Raw genomic sequence first — 16,865 nt, 5'->3', positions numbered from 1 at the left:
AGAAATGATATCAGTAATACAGATCAATGACAGGGTTGCTAGTTTACAAAATATTCAAATGACGTTCTAGTTTATCACATATTCAAATGAAGCCCAGCTGTAAATAGGAACTGAATATAATTTTTTTTTACTGCACCTCCCTACCCCACTGCAGTTCCTCATCATTCCCCTGGGACGTGTGAGTGTGTGTGCCGGCATTCGTGCGTACATGTTTGTGTGTGTGTGTCTGAATGTTATTTGCATAACATCCTGTGTATTCCATAACAGTTGTGGTTGTGTACTGCCAGTGTGTGTGTGGTTGAGTGTGTGAGTGTTTGTGGGATTTAAATGAGTGAGTGTGTGTGATGAGGGCCTTCTTCCTCTTCTGGTCCCCACTCTGAAAGAGAACTTAGAGCAGTGATGATGTCTGGTGAAATCATCTACTCCGATGTTACATTCACTCGGCATCAGAACCAAGATACTGGAGCAGAAAGTGAAGTTTCTAATGGTGAGTTCTCTCTCATTTATATCGCTTTATTCGTTTTCAACATTTCATCACATTTGGGGGCGAGGGTGGAGATGTCATAATTCAACAAGGAGTTAATAACAGAAGAAGGCTGTATAGACTGTTGTTAACTGGTTATAATTATAGTGATGATGATTTACTGTATGGTTGTGTCATGAACATTAACTGTGTAAACCCAGGGGCTATAGGGAAAAGAAGACAGTATTTTGGTTGGGATCAATATTTCTAATTGTACTTATTAATATGAATTAGTACTATATGTTTAACATGTGGTAGTGTATGAGTCACTGGGCACTCTTTTAGAATGTACTATAGCATAGTTATATATAGTGCAATGTTTGTGCTTTATTTATGACTCTCAGACACGTTCATTTCCTTTTGAATACATTCCACACGGCCTCAACAATGGTTCTCCACAGAGAATCCTATTTTGAAGGATATGTACAGTATTAGTGCAATATAAAGGGTATGAGAATATGACAGTTCCATCTAAATGAGTTGTTACTCGTCACACTCTGGACGTATCTGTTGGATTTCACACTGTCAACCATCTTCCAGACAGCCAGACAGACAGCCAGACAGCCAGACAGACAGACAGACAGACAGACAGACAGACAGACAGACAGACAGACAGACAGACAGACAGACAGACAGACAGACAGACAGACAGACAGACAGACAGACAGACAGACAGACAGACAGACAGACAGACAGCATCAACCTGTTACATTTGGTTTATGGCCTAAAGTGTTTCCTCATTTCTCATAACAATATGTCAGTTTTGTCAGTTCAGATATGTTGAATTAGAATATTAGACATTGTATATTTTGGTTAGTGACCCTAACAGTTAATAAAGTGATTTGCATGTTGGGACTGTCAAGGGACTGTAACCTAGTAGAGCTCAAAGGAAATAATGCGGAGATAGTGGATTGTTAAAGAGAAACTAGAGTGATATCTTTCTAATAGAATGTTGATATAGTGGATTGTAAGAGAGGTACTAGAATGGTATATCTTTCTAATAGAATGTTGAGAGTTGATTGAGAGAGAGGAATGAGAATGGTATCTTTCTAATAGAATGTTGATATAGTGGATTGTTAAAGAGAAACTAGAGTGATATCTTTCTCATAGAATGTTGATATAGTGGATTGTAAGAGAGGTACTAGAATGGTATATTTCTAAAATAATATTGAGATGGCAGATTGTGAGAGAGGAATGAGAACGGTATCTTTCTAATAGAATGTTGAGAGTTGATTGAGAGAGAGGAATGAGAATGGTATCTTTCTAATAGAATGTTGAGAGTTGATTGAGAGAGAGGAATGAGAATGGTATCTTTCTAAGAGAATGTTGAGAGTTGATTGAGAGGAATGAGAATGGTATCTTTCTAAGAGAATGTTGAGAGTTGATTGAGAGAGAGGAATGAGAATGGTATCTTTCTAAGAGAATGTTGAGAGTTGATTGAGAGAGAGGAATGAGAATGGTATCTTTCTAAGAGAATGTTGAGAGTTGATTGAGAGAGAGGAATGAGAATGGTATCTTTCTAATAGAATGTTGAGAGTTCTAAGAGAATGTTGAGAGTTGATTGAGAGAGAGAATGAGAATGGTATCTTTCTAATAGAATGTTGAGAGTTGATTGAGAGAGAGGAATGAGAATGGTATCTTTCTAATAGAATGTTGAGAGTTGATTGAGAGAGAGGAATGAGAATGGTATCTTTCTAATAGAATGTTGAGAGTTGATTGAGAGAGAGGAATGAGAATGGTATCTTTCTAATAGAATGTTGAGAGAAACTTGATTGAATGAGAGGAATGAGAATTTCTAAAATAATAGATATTGTGGTATCTTTCTAATAGAATGTTGAGAGTTGATTGAGAGAGAGGAATGAGAATGGTATCTTTCTAATAGAATGTTGAGAGTTGATTGAGAGAGAGGAATGAGAATGGTATCTTTCTAATAGAATGTTGAGAGTTGATTGAGAGAGAAATGAGAATGGTATCTTTCTAAGAGAATGTTGAGAGTTGATTGAGAGAGAGGAATGAGAATGGTATCTTTCTAAGAGAATGGTATCTTTCTAAGAGAATGTTGAGAGTTGATTGAGAGAGAATGAGAATGGTATCTTTCTAAGAGAATGTTGAGAGTTGATTGAGAGAGAGAGAATGATCTTTCTAAGAGAATGGAGAGTTGATTGAGAGAGGAATTTCTAAGAATGAGATGATTGAGAGTTGATTGAGAGAGAAATGAGAATGGTATCTTTCTAATAGAATGTTGAGAGTTGATTGAGAGAGGAATGAGAATGGTATCTTTCTAATAGAATGAGAATGTGAGAATGAGAGTTGATTGATTGAGAGAGGAATGAGAATGGTATCTTTCTAAGAATGAGAGTGTTGAGAGTGAGAATGGTATTTTCTAATAGATCTTTCTAATAGAATGTTGAGAGTTGATTGAGAGAGGAATGAGAATGAGAATGGTATCTTTCTAAGAGAATGTTGAGAGTTGATTGAGAGAGAGGAATGAGAATGGTATCTTTCTAAGAGAATGTTGAGAGTTGATTGAGAGAGAGGAATGAGAATGGTATCTTTCTAATGTTGAGAGTTGATTGAGAGAGAATTGATTGAGAAATGAGTATCTTTCTAATAGAATGTTGAGAGTTGATTGAGAGAGGAATGAGAATGGTATCTTTCTAAGAGAATATCTTTCTAATAGAATGTTGAGAGAGAATGTTGAGAGTTGATTGAGAGAGGAATGAGAACGGTATCTTTCTAATAGAATGAGAGTTGATTGATGAGAATGGTATCTTTCTAAGAGAGTTGATTGAATGAGAATGGTATCTTTCTAATAGAATGTTGAGAGTTGATTGAGAGAGAGAATGAGAATGGTATCTTTCTAATAGAATGTTGAGAGTTGATTGAGAGAGATTGAATGAGAATGGTATCTTTCTAATAGAATGTTGAGAGTTGATTGAGAGAGAATGAGAATGGTATCTTTCTAAGAGAATGTTGAGAGTTGATTGAGAGAGGAATGAGAATGGTATCTTTCTAATAGAATGTTGAGAGTTGATTGAGAGAGGAATGAGAATGGTATCTTTCTAATAGAATGTTGAGAGTTGATTGAGAGAGAGGAATGAGAATGGTATCTTTCTAATAGAATGTTGAGAGTTGATTGAGAGAGAGGAATGAGAATGGTATCTTTCTAATAGAATGTTGAGAGTTGATTGAGAGAGAGGAATGAGAATGGTATCTTTCTAATAGAATGTTGAGAGTTGATTGAGAGAGGAATGAGAATGGTATCTTTCTAATAGAATGTTGAGAGTTGATTGAGAGAGAGGAATGAGAATGGTATCTTTCTAATAGAATGTTGAGAGTTGATTGAGAGATTGAATGAGAATGGTATCTTTCTAATAGAATGTTGAGAGTTGATTGAATGAGAGGAATGAGAATGGTATCTTTCTAATAGAATGTTGAGAGTTGATTGAGAGAGAGGAATGAGAATGGTATCTTTCTAATAGAATGTTGAGAGTGATTGAAGAGAGGAATGAGAATGGTATCTTTCTAATAGAATGTTGAGAGTTGATTGAGAGAGGAATGAGAATGGTATCTTTCTAATAGAATGTTGAGAGTTGATTGAGAGAGAGGAATGAGAACAGTATCTTTCTAATAGAATGTTGAGAGTTGATTGAGAGAGGAATGAGAACAGTATCTTTCTAATAGAATGTTGAGAGTTGATTGATCTTTCTAATAGAATGTTGAGAGTTGATTGAGAGAGAGGAATGAGAGAGGAATGAGAACAGTATCTTTCTAATAGAGAATGAGAGTTGAGAGTTGATTGAGAGAGGAATGAGAATGGTATCTTTCTAATAGAATGCTGAGAGTTGATTGAGAGAGGAATGAGAACGGTATCTTTCTAATAGAATGTTGAGAGTTGATTGAGAGGAATGAGAACGGTATCTTTCTAATAGAATGAGAGTTGATTGAGAGAGAGGAATGAGAATGGTATCTTTCTAATAGAATGTTGAGAGTTGATTGAGAGAGGAATGAGAACGGTATCTTTCTAATAGAATGTTGAGAGTTGATTGAGAGAGGAATGAGAATGGTATCTTTCTAATAGAATGTTGAATGTTGAGAGTTGATTGAGAGAGAGGAATGAGAATGGTATCTTTCTAATAGAATGTTGAGAGTTGATTGTGAGAGAGGAATGAGAATGGTATCTTTCTAATAGAATGTTGAGAGTTGATTGTGAGAGAGGAATGAGAATGGTATCTTTCTAATAGAATGTTGAGAGTTGATTGAGAGAGGAATGAGAATGGTATCTTTCTAATAGAATGCTGAGAGTTGATTGAGAGAGAGGGGAAATAGAACACTGCATTTCTAATAGAATATTGAAATAGTAAATTGTGAAAGAGTTTACTGAGTTACAGTTAATATGAGGAAATCAGTCAATTTAAATAAATTCATTTGGCTCGAATTTACGGATTTCACCTGACTGGGAATGCAGATACGCATCTTTTTGTATCTGTATCTAAAAAAAATGGGCCTCACAATGGGCCTCAGGATCTCGTTATGGTATTTTTGTACATTCAAATGGCTAATCGATAAAATGTAATTGTGTTCGTTGTCCGTAGCTTATTCCTGCTCATACCATAACTCCTCCACCAATATGGGGCACTCTGTTGTTGACATTAGCAAACCGCTTGCCCACACAAAGACATACGCATGGTCTGCGGTTGCAGTTCTGTTGCAAAATTCTCTTAAACGACGCTGGAGGCAGCTTATGGCAGCGATGAACATTGAATTCTCTGGCAACAGCTCTGGTGACATTCCTGCAGTCAGAATTCCAATTGCATGTTCCCACAAAACTTGAGACATCTGTGGCATTGTGTTGGGTGACAAAACTGCAATAAGCTTTTTGTGTGTATGGAGCATTTCTGGGATCTTTTATTTCAGCTCATGAAACATGGGACCAACACTTTACATGTTGAATTTATATTTTTGTTCTGTGTAGACTGATACATTTCTGATAGAATGTTGAGATAGTGGATTCTTAGAGAGGAACTTTACATGTTGAATTTATATTTTTGTTCTGTGTAGACTGATACATTTCTGATAGAATGTTGAGATAGTGGATTCTTAGAGAGGAACTAGAATGGTACAATTCTAATAGAATGTTGAGATAGTGGATTCATAGAGAGGAACTAGAATGGTACAATTCTAATAGGTGGTAATCACCATGGGGTTGGTTTTAGGGAAACAATATAATCACGCATGGGGTGCAATATGTATAATATGTATAAAAATAGGTGTAAAATAAGTGAAAAAAATGATCTCTTTCTTCATCTCTCTCTCCCTGTAACCATAGGAGTAGCCGAACGTGAAGAGGATGTCACATACTCTGAGGTTAAAAGACCGGGAGGTAGAGCTAGTGAGCAGAAGGATCCTGGGAAAGGTGAGATGTATTTGTGTTACAGTTAGCTAAGGGTTACATTAAGTACCCCTTAATTAACCTGTTATGTTCTAAGAGAAGCTTTAACCAAGTTTAATTCTTCCCAAAGGGTCGTTACAGCTGTAATTCAGACAAAAACATGTTCTCACCATCACAAGTATATATACTCCACTTTGGACACTCCTCCTTCTCTCCAATCCTTACATCTTATGGTTCCACGGGAAGAGGGTACTAGGATAATAAACCCTTATTACTTCCTTCAGGGGATCTGACCTGACCTCCTGACCTCAACTCCTCCTTCGCCTAATCCACAGATGTCCATCCGCTTCCCCTATAGCAATCCAGTGGTCTCCTCCCGTCCACCCAACACATTCCAAAGCCATCTGTCTTTCTGCAGAGACCCACCACCTCCTGACATAAAACCCAATCTCTTCCATTTCTTATTCACTATGTGTGTCTTTAATATCTCAATGTTCAAAGTTTACCCCGAATATAACAAACCTTTTGACCTTTTAAACTCTGACACCCACTCCTTTTACAGGAAGGGACCCTGGCAATAGTGACCCCACTCCCCCAGTGGGGTCAAAGGCTACAATCCCTGAGGGAGGGTATGGCAGAGTTCCCGTGGTGACCCTGATGTGTCTCTGTGTTCTACTGCTGGGCCTGGCGATCACTCTGGGAGTCCTCTGTGAGTATATAACCATTATACGGAACCCTGACCCTTTTACACTACTGAACCCTTTTACACTACTGAACCCTTTTACACTACTGAACCCTTTATTAACACTACTGAACCATTTTACACTACTGAACCCTTTTACACTACTGAACCCTTTTACACTACTGAACCCTTTTACACTACTGAACCCGTTTACACTACTGAGCCCTTTTACACAACTGAACCCTTTTACACCAATGAGCTGAGCTGGACTGGTTATGCATCCACCATAGTTGCTGGCCTGGAACTCTGCTGAAAATGACACTACTGAACCCTTTAACACTACTGAACCCTTTTACACTGCTGAACCCTTTAACACTACTGAACCATTTTACACTACTGAACCCTTTTACACTACTGAGCCCGTTTACACTACTGAACCCGTTTACACTACTGAACCCTTTTACACTACTGAGCCCTTTTACACAACTGAACCCTTTTACACCACTGAGCTGAGCTGGACTGGTTATGCATCCACCATAGTTGCTGGCCTGGAACTCTGCTGAAAATGACAATGTGCAAAGAAAATAACCAATCCAACCCAGACCAGTACATTTCAGGTTGGTACGATAGTGACAAACACAAGAGAAAACCACAACCCTCCATCTTGTCTTATTGTCTCTGTTCCAGATGCTTCCAACATGACTAGTCTTCAAGCTGAAGGGGCTCGCTTTGCCCAGATGAAAGAGAATCTAACAGGTGATTCCCATGATCAACCCCTTATATAAATGTTTGATAGAATCCTTCATATAAATCATTAAGATGCAGTTTGTCAATGGGGGACTGGCTCAGATTAAAATACTGCCATTTCACTGTAATATATAAAGAAAATATTGTTTCATTTGAATAGGTCTATTGTTAGATAATAGGTCATTCTAGCTTGTACAAGGTTTACTTTCTTACTTTATGGTTAGATATGTAAATAAATTCATGTTATTTCTTCATATTATTTGCTCTTTAATAACAGGGAAACTGCATGAACTGCAAGACAGCTATAAGAGACTGCAGAATGAGACCCACAACGTAACAGGTAGGTAGTCTAGAGCAGGACTCAACTGACTGGCCACAACACTCCTATTCATATCATATATTCATTCATTATTCATGTGAAGTTTAAAAGTGGAAGTTGAACCCAATTTAACTCAAACTTCTCATTTCAGTACAAAGTTCCATGTTATCAAGGTTAGGATTACATTTACAGCAGTATTGCTTCCATAAAATATATTATTTGAATATTGTATATGCTACCATTGTAATGTATATGAGGAAGCAGAGGGGTTTTTCTTGGCCAGAAAAGACGTCTGGCCCTAATGGAAACCTAGTCATATCAGTGTGGTGAAGTGTATTGGAAAGTCATTTTGTGTAAGGACCGACGCTGGAGACGAGAAGCAGGTACATGGAGTTGACATTTAATTAGGAACAGACAAAGAGCAAGACAGAAACAGCGCCAGCACATGGATACATAACGACAAACGACAATCAATGCAGCAGTGGGGAACAGAGATGGGGAACTGACTAATATAGGGGAGGTAATAAACAGGTGATTGAGTCCAGGTGAGTCCAATAATACGTTGATGCGCGTAATAGGGAAAGGCAGGTGTGCGTACTGATGGTGGCAGGAGTGCGTAATGCTGGGGAGCCTGGCGTCTTCGAGCGCCAGGGTGGGGGAGCAGGCGTGACAATTTCGTACTTCAAATGTTTTGTTCGTCAAATACATACCTTTGTATTACGGCCATATTTCAACAGTTCTTTAATAATAAAGATAAAAATGTGTAAAAAAAATTCATAGTTTTTCATAGTTTTAATTTCTTTACTATTATTCTACAATGTAGAAAATTATAAAAATTAAAGATAAACCCTTGAATGAGTAGGTGTGTCCAAACTTTTGACTGGTACTGTACATATTTTAAATAATATATACACTACCGTTCAAAAGTTTGGCGTCACTTAGAAAAAAATGTGTCTATTATTAAAATAACCTCAAATTGATCAGAAATACAGTGTAGACATTGTTAATGTTGTAAATGACTATTGTAACTGGAAACTACAGATTTTTTTATGGAATATCTACATTGGCATACAGAGGCCCATTGTTAGCAACCATCACTCCTGTGTTCCAATGGCACGTTGTGTTAGCTAGTCCAAGTTTACCATTTTAAAAGGATAATTGATCATTAGAAAACCCTTTTGCAATTATGTTAGCACAGCTGAAAACTGTTCAACTGGAGCATCAGCCTTTGTGGGTTTGATTACAGGCTCAAAATGGCCAGAAACAAAACCCTTTCCTCTGAAACTCGTCAGTCTATTCTTGTTCAGAGAAATGAAGGTCATGCGAGAAATTGCCAAGAAACGGAAGATCTCTTACAACGCTGTGTATTACTCCCTTCACAGAACAGTGCAAACTGATTCTAACCAGAATAGAAAGAGGAGTGGGAGGCTCCGGTGCCCAACTGAGCACGAGGACAAGTACATTAGAGTGTCTAGTTTGAGAAACAGACACCACACAAGTCCTCAATTGGCAGCTTCATTAAATAGTACCCTCAAACACCAGTCTCAAGGTCAACAGTGAAGAGGCGACTCCGGGATGCTGGCCTTCTAGGCAGAGTTGCAAAGAAAAAGCCATATCTCAGACTGGCCAATAAAAAGAAAAGATTAAGATAGGAAAAATCTTCTAATAAGATATCAATCTATTCTGTTCTCAGTCCAGAGAGACCTGTTATCCTCAGAGCTACAAGACTGTAATGCCAACCTTACTAGGGTCAAAGATCTCCTGGCAACCATCCAAGGTTAGTTATATCCTCCTCCCATGCATGAGAGTACTAAAGTGGATGCCTCATGAACAGTTATAATATACTGCCATATAGTACTACCATATATTGTAGTTCTGAATATTATACTGTATTATATTGTACTTATATTATTATGCTGTATTTACTGTATATACATATAAGTATAGGACATACTATAGTACTGAATATTATACTGTATTATACTGTATATCCTGGATATACATATAAATATAGTATATACTGTAGTACTGTAAGTCATCAAATACAAATCGCATCTCATTGTCTCTTGTCTCCTTGTCTTCTTGTGTGTTCTTGTCTCTCCTCTCTCTTTTACAGGGAATCAGAAGAGATGTAATACCAGTCAGCTGTGTTCTCCTGGCTGGGAGTTCTACAATGGATCATGTTACTACTTCTCTAAAGACAAAATGACCTGGGAACAGAGTCAGTACGCCTGCATCCACGATGGAGGACACCTGGTCATCATAGAGAGTCAGCAGGAGCAGGTAAGATTGGAGGTGTAGTACACTATATATACAAAAGTACATGGACACCCCTTCAAATCAGTCAATATGTCTATTTCAGCCACACCCGTTTCTGACAGGTGTATAAAATCGATTAGACAGCCATGCAACCTCCATAGACAAACATTGGCAGTTGAATGGCCTTACTGAAGAGCTCAGACTTTCAACGTGGCACCTTCATAGGATGCCACCTTTCCAACAAGTCAGTTCCATTTTTGCCCTGCTAAGGCTGCCCTGGTCAACTGTGACTGCTGTTATTGTGAAGTGGAAATGTCTAGGAGCAACAGTGGCTCAGCCGCGAAGTGGTAGGTCACACAAGCTCACAGAACAGGACCGCAGAATGTTGAAGCGCATAGCTGTCCGGACGAATATGCGTTTGGTGGATGCCAGGAGATCGCTACCTGCCTCAATGCACGGTGCCAACTGTAAAATCTGGGGCTGTTTTTCATGGTTTGGGCTAGGCCACTTAGTTCCAGTGAAGGGAAATCTTAAAGCTACAGAATACAATGACATTCTAAACAATTTTGTGCTTCCAACTTTGTGGCTACAGTTTGGGGAAGGCCCTTTCCTGTTTCAGTATGTCAATGCCCCCATGCACAAAGTGAGGTCCGTACAGAAATGGTTTGTCGAGATTGGTGTGGAAGAACTTGACAGGCCTGCTCAGAGCCCTAACCTCAACCCCATCGAACACCTTTGGGATGAATTGGAATGTCGACTGCGAGCCAGGCCTAATCGCCCAACATAAGTGCCTGACCTCATTAAGGCTCTTGTGGCTTAATGGAAGTAAGTCCCCACAGCAATGTTCCAACATCTAGTGGAAAGCCTTCCCAGAAGGGTGGAGGCTGTTATAGAAGCAAAGGGAGGACCAAGTCCATATTAATGCCCATGATTTTGGAATGAGATGTTTGACGAGCAGGTGTCCACATACTTTTGCTAATTTAGTGTAATTAACTGCTACTTGACTCTCTTATAAAGGGCAGACTTCAAGTTAGGATATGGCCTTCTTTAAGTGTCTCTCTGTGTTTTGCATGTCTGTCTCCATTGGTTGACTTGAGTGGAAAGCAGACAGGGTTCTCGCTCTTCAAGTTAAAAATATACTTCATTTAGAATAGTATAAAAAATGAATGTTCAGCCAGCAAGGCTTTCATCAGGATGAGAACCGTTGGTCCATTGGTTGACTAACGTGGTTTTCTCCATAGGAGTTTATAAAACAGAGAGTGGTAGCACTGGGAATGGATCCTTATGAACACAGCCCCTGGATGGGACTGACAGATGAGAAGCAAGAGGGATTGTGGGTCTGGATGGACAATACACCTCTTAAAGAGAACATCAAGTAAGGATGTTTTTAAGGCATAAATTCACACATCTACACACACACACACACACACACACACACACACACACACACACACACACACACACACACACACACACACACACACACACACACACACACACACACACACTCAAAGACAAATCAGCTGTACACTCAAAAGCACAACATAGTAAACATAGTTTTGTAAGCCTTGTACAGTTGAGGGCAAATATATTGGCACCCTTCCACTTTTATTAAATCATTCCATATTTCTTCACAGATATGTTGAAACAGAAAAAATGCCTTTAATATCCACACCTTGTTGTTGGATTTTCATGGCATCGACAATGTGCTTGGAGCTAATACTTGATTGTGCAGTCTTTGGCCAACATAACTGAAGACAAATGCTTCTTGTAGCCACAAATGAGCTTGCTGCAGCTTTCTACTGGCAATTTGGCCCAGTATTTAGCAGCAAACCACTCTAATTCTTCAATGCTTGATGGGTGCCCTCAACCAACTGCTTTTTTGGCCGGCAGGTAGCCTAGTGAATAGAGCTAAACCGAAAGGTTGCTGATTTGAATACCCGAGCCGACAAGGTGAAACAATCTGTTGATGTGCCTTTGAGCTTCATTTCCAGCGTACTACTATAGCTGACCCTGTATAACAACACATTTCACTACACCTATCCGGGATGATATCGCCAATTAATTTAGGATGTGATTCAGATCTGGACTCATTGCTGGCCACTTTAGAACAGTGTTTCTTCTTGAACCGTTCCTGGGTGCTTTTGATGTATGTTTGGGGCCGTAGTCCTGCTGGAAGACCCACAACCTTCAATGGAGACCCAGTTTTTGGACACACGGTTTAACATTGGACTTCAAAACTCCTTGATAATCTGCTGATTTCATGATGCCTTGCACATGTTCAAGGCCCCCAGGACGAGATGCAAACCTCCCCCATGTTTGATTGTAGGGAGGGTGTTATTTTCATTGAATGCTTAATTTGGTCATTGGTAAACACAGTGCTGATCTGTAACTCAAATGAGTCCAGATCTGAATCACATCCATAACCTATGGCGAGAGCAGAAAACAGCACTTGGTGGAGGGCACCCCTCAAATTGAAGAATTAGAGCAGTTTGTTGCTATATACTGGGCCAAATTGCCAGTCGAAAGGTGCAGCAGATTATTGATGGCTTCAAGAAGCATTTGTCTTGAGTGATCTTGGCCAAAGGCTATGCAACCAAGTACTAGCTCCGGGGTGCCAATAAGTTTGTCCATGCCATTTGTCTTTATTTTCTAAATTAAAATTGTAAAAATCCATGGTGCCAATATATTTGGTTGCAAATATGTATTTATTCTGGGACATACTGTATGGAGTAATGGGTTCTCTTCTCCCTTTTCTAGGTACTGGGACTTTGGCGAACCAAATAACCATGGGCCTAAAGGTGAAAGTGAAAACTGTGTCCGAATTGGTCAAAAATGTCACAACCAAATAAATTGTTGGTTTGACTTTCCATGTGCCGAACCGTCTAAGAGAATCTGTGAGAGTCGTGCAGTCTGTGAAAGTCGGGCAGGCACTCCATAGTGAAGCCAAATGTAGTGTATTGAATGAGTAACCAGCACAAGGCACCGTATTGTTGGGAAGTATTTAGGGCCCATTTTCTAGACACAGACCAAACCTACACTCTTAGAAAAAAATGTTCCAAAAGGGTTTTTCTGGTGTCCCCATAGGAGAACGATTTTTGACTACAAGTAGAAGCCTTTTTGACTCCAGGTAGAACACTATTGGGTTCCGTGTAGATGAAGATCTCTCTGTTGAAAGGGTTCTACCTGGAACCAAAAGCACTACTTCAAATGGCTCTCCTATGGGGACAGACAATATATAGCCACTATTTTTCTAAGAATGTATTGCTGAACTAAGTATTACCTTCATTTGAGCTTGTGTCCACACAACAAATACTTCTGCTTTGAGCTATAATTGAATGTCATACTTGTGTAGTTCCTCCACATAGCCAGCTGGATCTGACAGATCCTACTGATATGGATTTAACTTTTTTATTTATATTGGTAAATATGCTTTCCATTGTAACATTTGATATTTTAGTCAATTAACAGACGGTCTTGTCCACAGTGATATACAGATCAATGCAGTAGTATTAGAAAGCCTGCATGGTTTAGCCTGCATGGGTTAGCCTGTAAGGTTTAGACTGTCATCTCAACCTTCTATTCAGGAAAATATATCTAGGTTGTATTTCTAACAATATGATTACATTTTTTTATTCAGTTGATTTACAGATTTATTCGTAACAATGGGATTCATTAATTCAGCTGTTTTTACAGGTGTATTTGTAACATTGGGATTCATTAATTCAGCTGTTTTTACAGGTGTATTTGTAACATTGGGATTCATTAATTCAGCTGTTTTTACAGGTGTATTTGTAACATTGGTATTCATTAATTCAGCTGTTTTTACAGGTGTATTTGTAACATTGGGATCCATTAATTCAGCTGTTTTTACAGATTTATTTGTAACAATGGGATTCATTAATTCAGCTGTTTTTACAGAATTTTTTGTAACAATGGGATTCATTAATTCAGCTGTTTTTACAGATGTATTTGTAACATTGGACTTCATTCATTCAGCTGTTTTTACAGATTTATTTGTAACAATGGGATTCATTAATTCAGCTGTTTTTACAGATTTATTTGTAACAATGGGATACATTCATTCAGCTGTTTTTACAGATTTATTTGTAACAATGGGATTCATTAATTCAGCTGTTTTTACAGATTTATTTGTAACAATGGGATACATTCATTCAGCTCTTTTTACAGATTTATTTGTAACAATGGGATTCATTAATTCAGCTGTTTTTACAGATTTATTTGTAACAATGGGATTCATTAATTCAGCTGTTTTTACAGATTTATTTGTAACAATGGGATTCATTCATTCAGCTGTTTTTACAGATTTATTTGTAACAATGGGATTCATTAATTCAGCTGTTTTTACAGATTTATATGTAACAATGGGATTCATTAATTCAGCTGTTTTTACAGATTTATTTGTAACAATGGGATTCATTCATTCAGCTGTTTTTACAGATTTATTTGTAACATTTGTATTCATTAATTCAGCTGTTTTTATATATGTATTTGTATGTGCAGGTCTAATAGATGGAATTAGACATGAAGTAATACATAAATAAAAATTGAATGAATGCTGTGTTTGCGGTTCAGTATCTGAGTCTATGTCCAGTCTCTGAGAGGGATGGAGGGGGAGTTTAGTAGGGTAGTTTATCTCCTATTATGAAGTACACTGTGTCTGGTTTGTTGACATTATTCTCAAATTCTTCTGTTTTATCTATAAATCTATAATCTACAAATTGGCTTGTTCCTACCTATCTTTACGATTTGGTCCTGCCGTACATACCTACACGTACACTATGGTTACAGGACGCAGGCCTCCAAATTGTCCCTAGAATTTCTAAGCAAACAGCTGGAGGCAGGGCTTTCTCATATAGAGCTCAATTTTTATGGAATGATCTGCCTACCCATGTGAGAGACGCAGACTCGGTCTCAAACTTTAAGTCTTTACTGAAGACTCATCTCTTCAGTAGGTCATATGATTGAGTGTAGTCTGGCCCAGGAGTGCGAAGGTGAACAGAAAAGCACTAGAGCGACAAACCACTCTAGCTGTCTCTGCCTGGCCGGTTCCCCTTTCTCCACTGGGATTCTCTGCCTCTAACCCTATTACAGGGGCTGAGTCACTGGCTTACTGGTGCTCTTCCATGCCGTCCCTAGGAGGGGTGCGTCACTTGAGTGGGTTGAGTCACTGACGTGATCTTCCTGTCTGGGTTGGCGCCCTGCCTTGGGTTGTGCTGTGGCGGAGATCTTTGTGGGCTATACTCGGCCTTGTCTCAGGATGGTAAGTTGGTGGTTGAAGATATCCTTCTAGTGGTGTGGGGGCTGTGCTTGGCAAAGTGGGTGGAACATCTTGGCCATGTTCTGTTATATTCTCCACCCGGCACAGCCAGAAGAGGACTGGCCACCCCTCATAGCTTGGTTCCTCTCTAGGTTTCTTCCTAGGTTTTGGCCTTTCTAGGGAGTTTTTCCTAGCCACTGTGCTTCTACACCTGCATTGCTTGCTGTTTGGGGTTTTGGGCTGGGTTTCTGTAGAGCACTTTGAGATATCAGCTGATGTAAGAAGGGCTGTATAAATACATTTGATTTGATAATTGACTGTCTTACTTCTGTAGTTCTTCATACAACCAGCTGGATGTGACAGAAGTTAATAGATTTGTAAATATGTCTTCTCGTCTTATTAATAATTAGACATACAGTACAGTATATATTAGAACAATTGTTACAGAAAAAACTTGATATACTCAGATGACTGATTGGTTGCTTAATTGGTTAATTGGTTAACTGATTGATTGATTGTGTGCTGTGATATTTTACCAATTTTTATATTGCTATTGTATGGTTTAGCCTTAACATATTTTTTCGTTTTTTAAGCTCTCTTCTTCACAATTTTCCCATGTGTAAAAAATAAATAAAGTAGTATAATAAAATAACAATAACGTGGCTATATACAGGGGGTACCGGTACCAAGTTGTGCAGGTTAGTCGAGGTAATTTCAGGCTGTATCACAACCGGACGTGATAGGCCGACGCACAATTGGCCCAGCGTTGTCTGGGTTTGGCCAGTGTAGGCCGTCATTGTAAGTAAGAATTTGTACTTAACTGACCTTAGTTAAGTAAAGGTTAAATAAAATATATTAACAAAATTGGTAGTATATACATTTAGGTCGGGGTAAAGTGACTATGCATAGATAATAAACAGTGAGTAACAGCTGTGTAAAAATATATATGAATAAAATAAATTAAACATGGTTCAATATGCCGATAAATCAGCACAATCTACTTTTTCAAATTTCCAGCATCTTGAAGCAAAAATTGGGATCATGTTTACTGTGCTAATCAACATACATACAAATTGAGTTTGTTTGAGTCGCACGTTCCATTGGATGGTGCTCTTGTACCGCTGGTTGCTGGGGAGGATTATGATTGAGTCTTCCATTTTGGTGAAGTGCTCACTTTGTCCACTGGGTGGTGGACTTCCCCTGCTGCTGCTGGTCTCCCAGCACTAACGTAGATAGATGTCACCTCAGATCCAGGGGTGTTCTGTGATTCTGGTCTTTCTGGTATAGTGCTCACTGGGTTGTCAACTTCTGGAACAATGACCTGTTCGGAGATGAGAAATCATAGCAACATTTAAATTATAATTCTTTAAAAATGTATTTAAACAAAATAAGTGGTTGACAGAGACCTACCTGTAGTTCAAAATGTTACTGGAGAACAACATAACTGCAGTGATGTTAAAACACAGAAGGTGGAAGCTAGTAAATTAGACTTACATATGTCCTCCATGCGTTGTGAGCTGGTCTCTGCACCGAAGTGATTTCCCAGCTAGCAATGAGGAATTGGCCCAAAAGCGGCCCTCTTCTGGGGGGCCGGAACTGATTGAATCGGCCCGGAAGAGGGTATCGGACTCGGCCCAGAATCAAAATGAAGGACTGCCCAGA

The 16,865-nt window shown here is 38.8% G+C and overlaps 1 protein-coding gene across 1 annotated transcript; it reads left to right on the top strand.

Annotated features, from left to right (window-relative positions):
• The first annotated feature begins 288 nt into the window (after nt 1-288).
• LOC112259877 (C-type lectin domain family 4 member K) lies at nt 289-14,497 on the top strand. The gene is made up of 9 exons (XM_024434561.2): nt 289-487; nt 5,853-5,939; nt 6,478-6,624; nt 7,285-7,353; nt 7,622-7,684; nt 9,357-9,440; nt 9,780-9,946; nt 11,164-11,297; nt 12,683-14,497. The coding sequence occupies exons 1-9, from the start codon at nt 400-402 to the stop codon at nt 12,861-12,863; spliced, it is 1,020 nt and encodes a 339-aa protein (XP_024290329.1). The 5' UTR covers nt 289-399; the 3' UTR covers nt 12,864-14,497.
• Nucleotides 14,498-16,865: the final 2,368 nt, after the last annotated feature.

Source organism: Oncorhynchus tshawytscha, linkage group LG10 (genome assembly GCF_018296145.1).
Source record: "Oncorhynchus tshawytscha isolate Ot180627B linkage group LG10, Otsh_v2.0, whole genome shotgun sequence".
NCBI lineage: Eukaryota > Metazoa > Chordata > Actinopteri > Salmoniformes > Salmonidae > Oncorhynchus > Oncorhynchus tshawytscha.
Note: the sequence above shows the minus strand (reverse complement) of the source record. Positions and strands in the feature narration are given on the sequence as shown.

Bases quoted from the DNA above. Each gene is read 5' to 3' on its own strand.
- LOC112259877 (XM_024434561.2), top strand. From the start codon at position 400: ATGATGTCTGGTGAAATCATCTACTCCGATGTTACATTCACTCGGCAT. The intron at 488-5,852 runs GTGAGTTCTCTC...CTGTAACCATAG, and splicing joins AGAAAGTGAAGTTTCTAATG to GAGTAGCCGAACGTGAAGAG. The intron at 11,298-12,682 runs GTAAGGATGTTT...TCCCTTTTCTAG, and splicing joins CCTCTTAAAGAGAACATCAA to GTACTGGGACTTTGGCGAAC.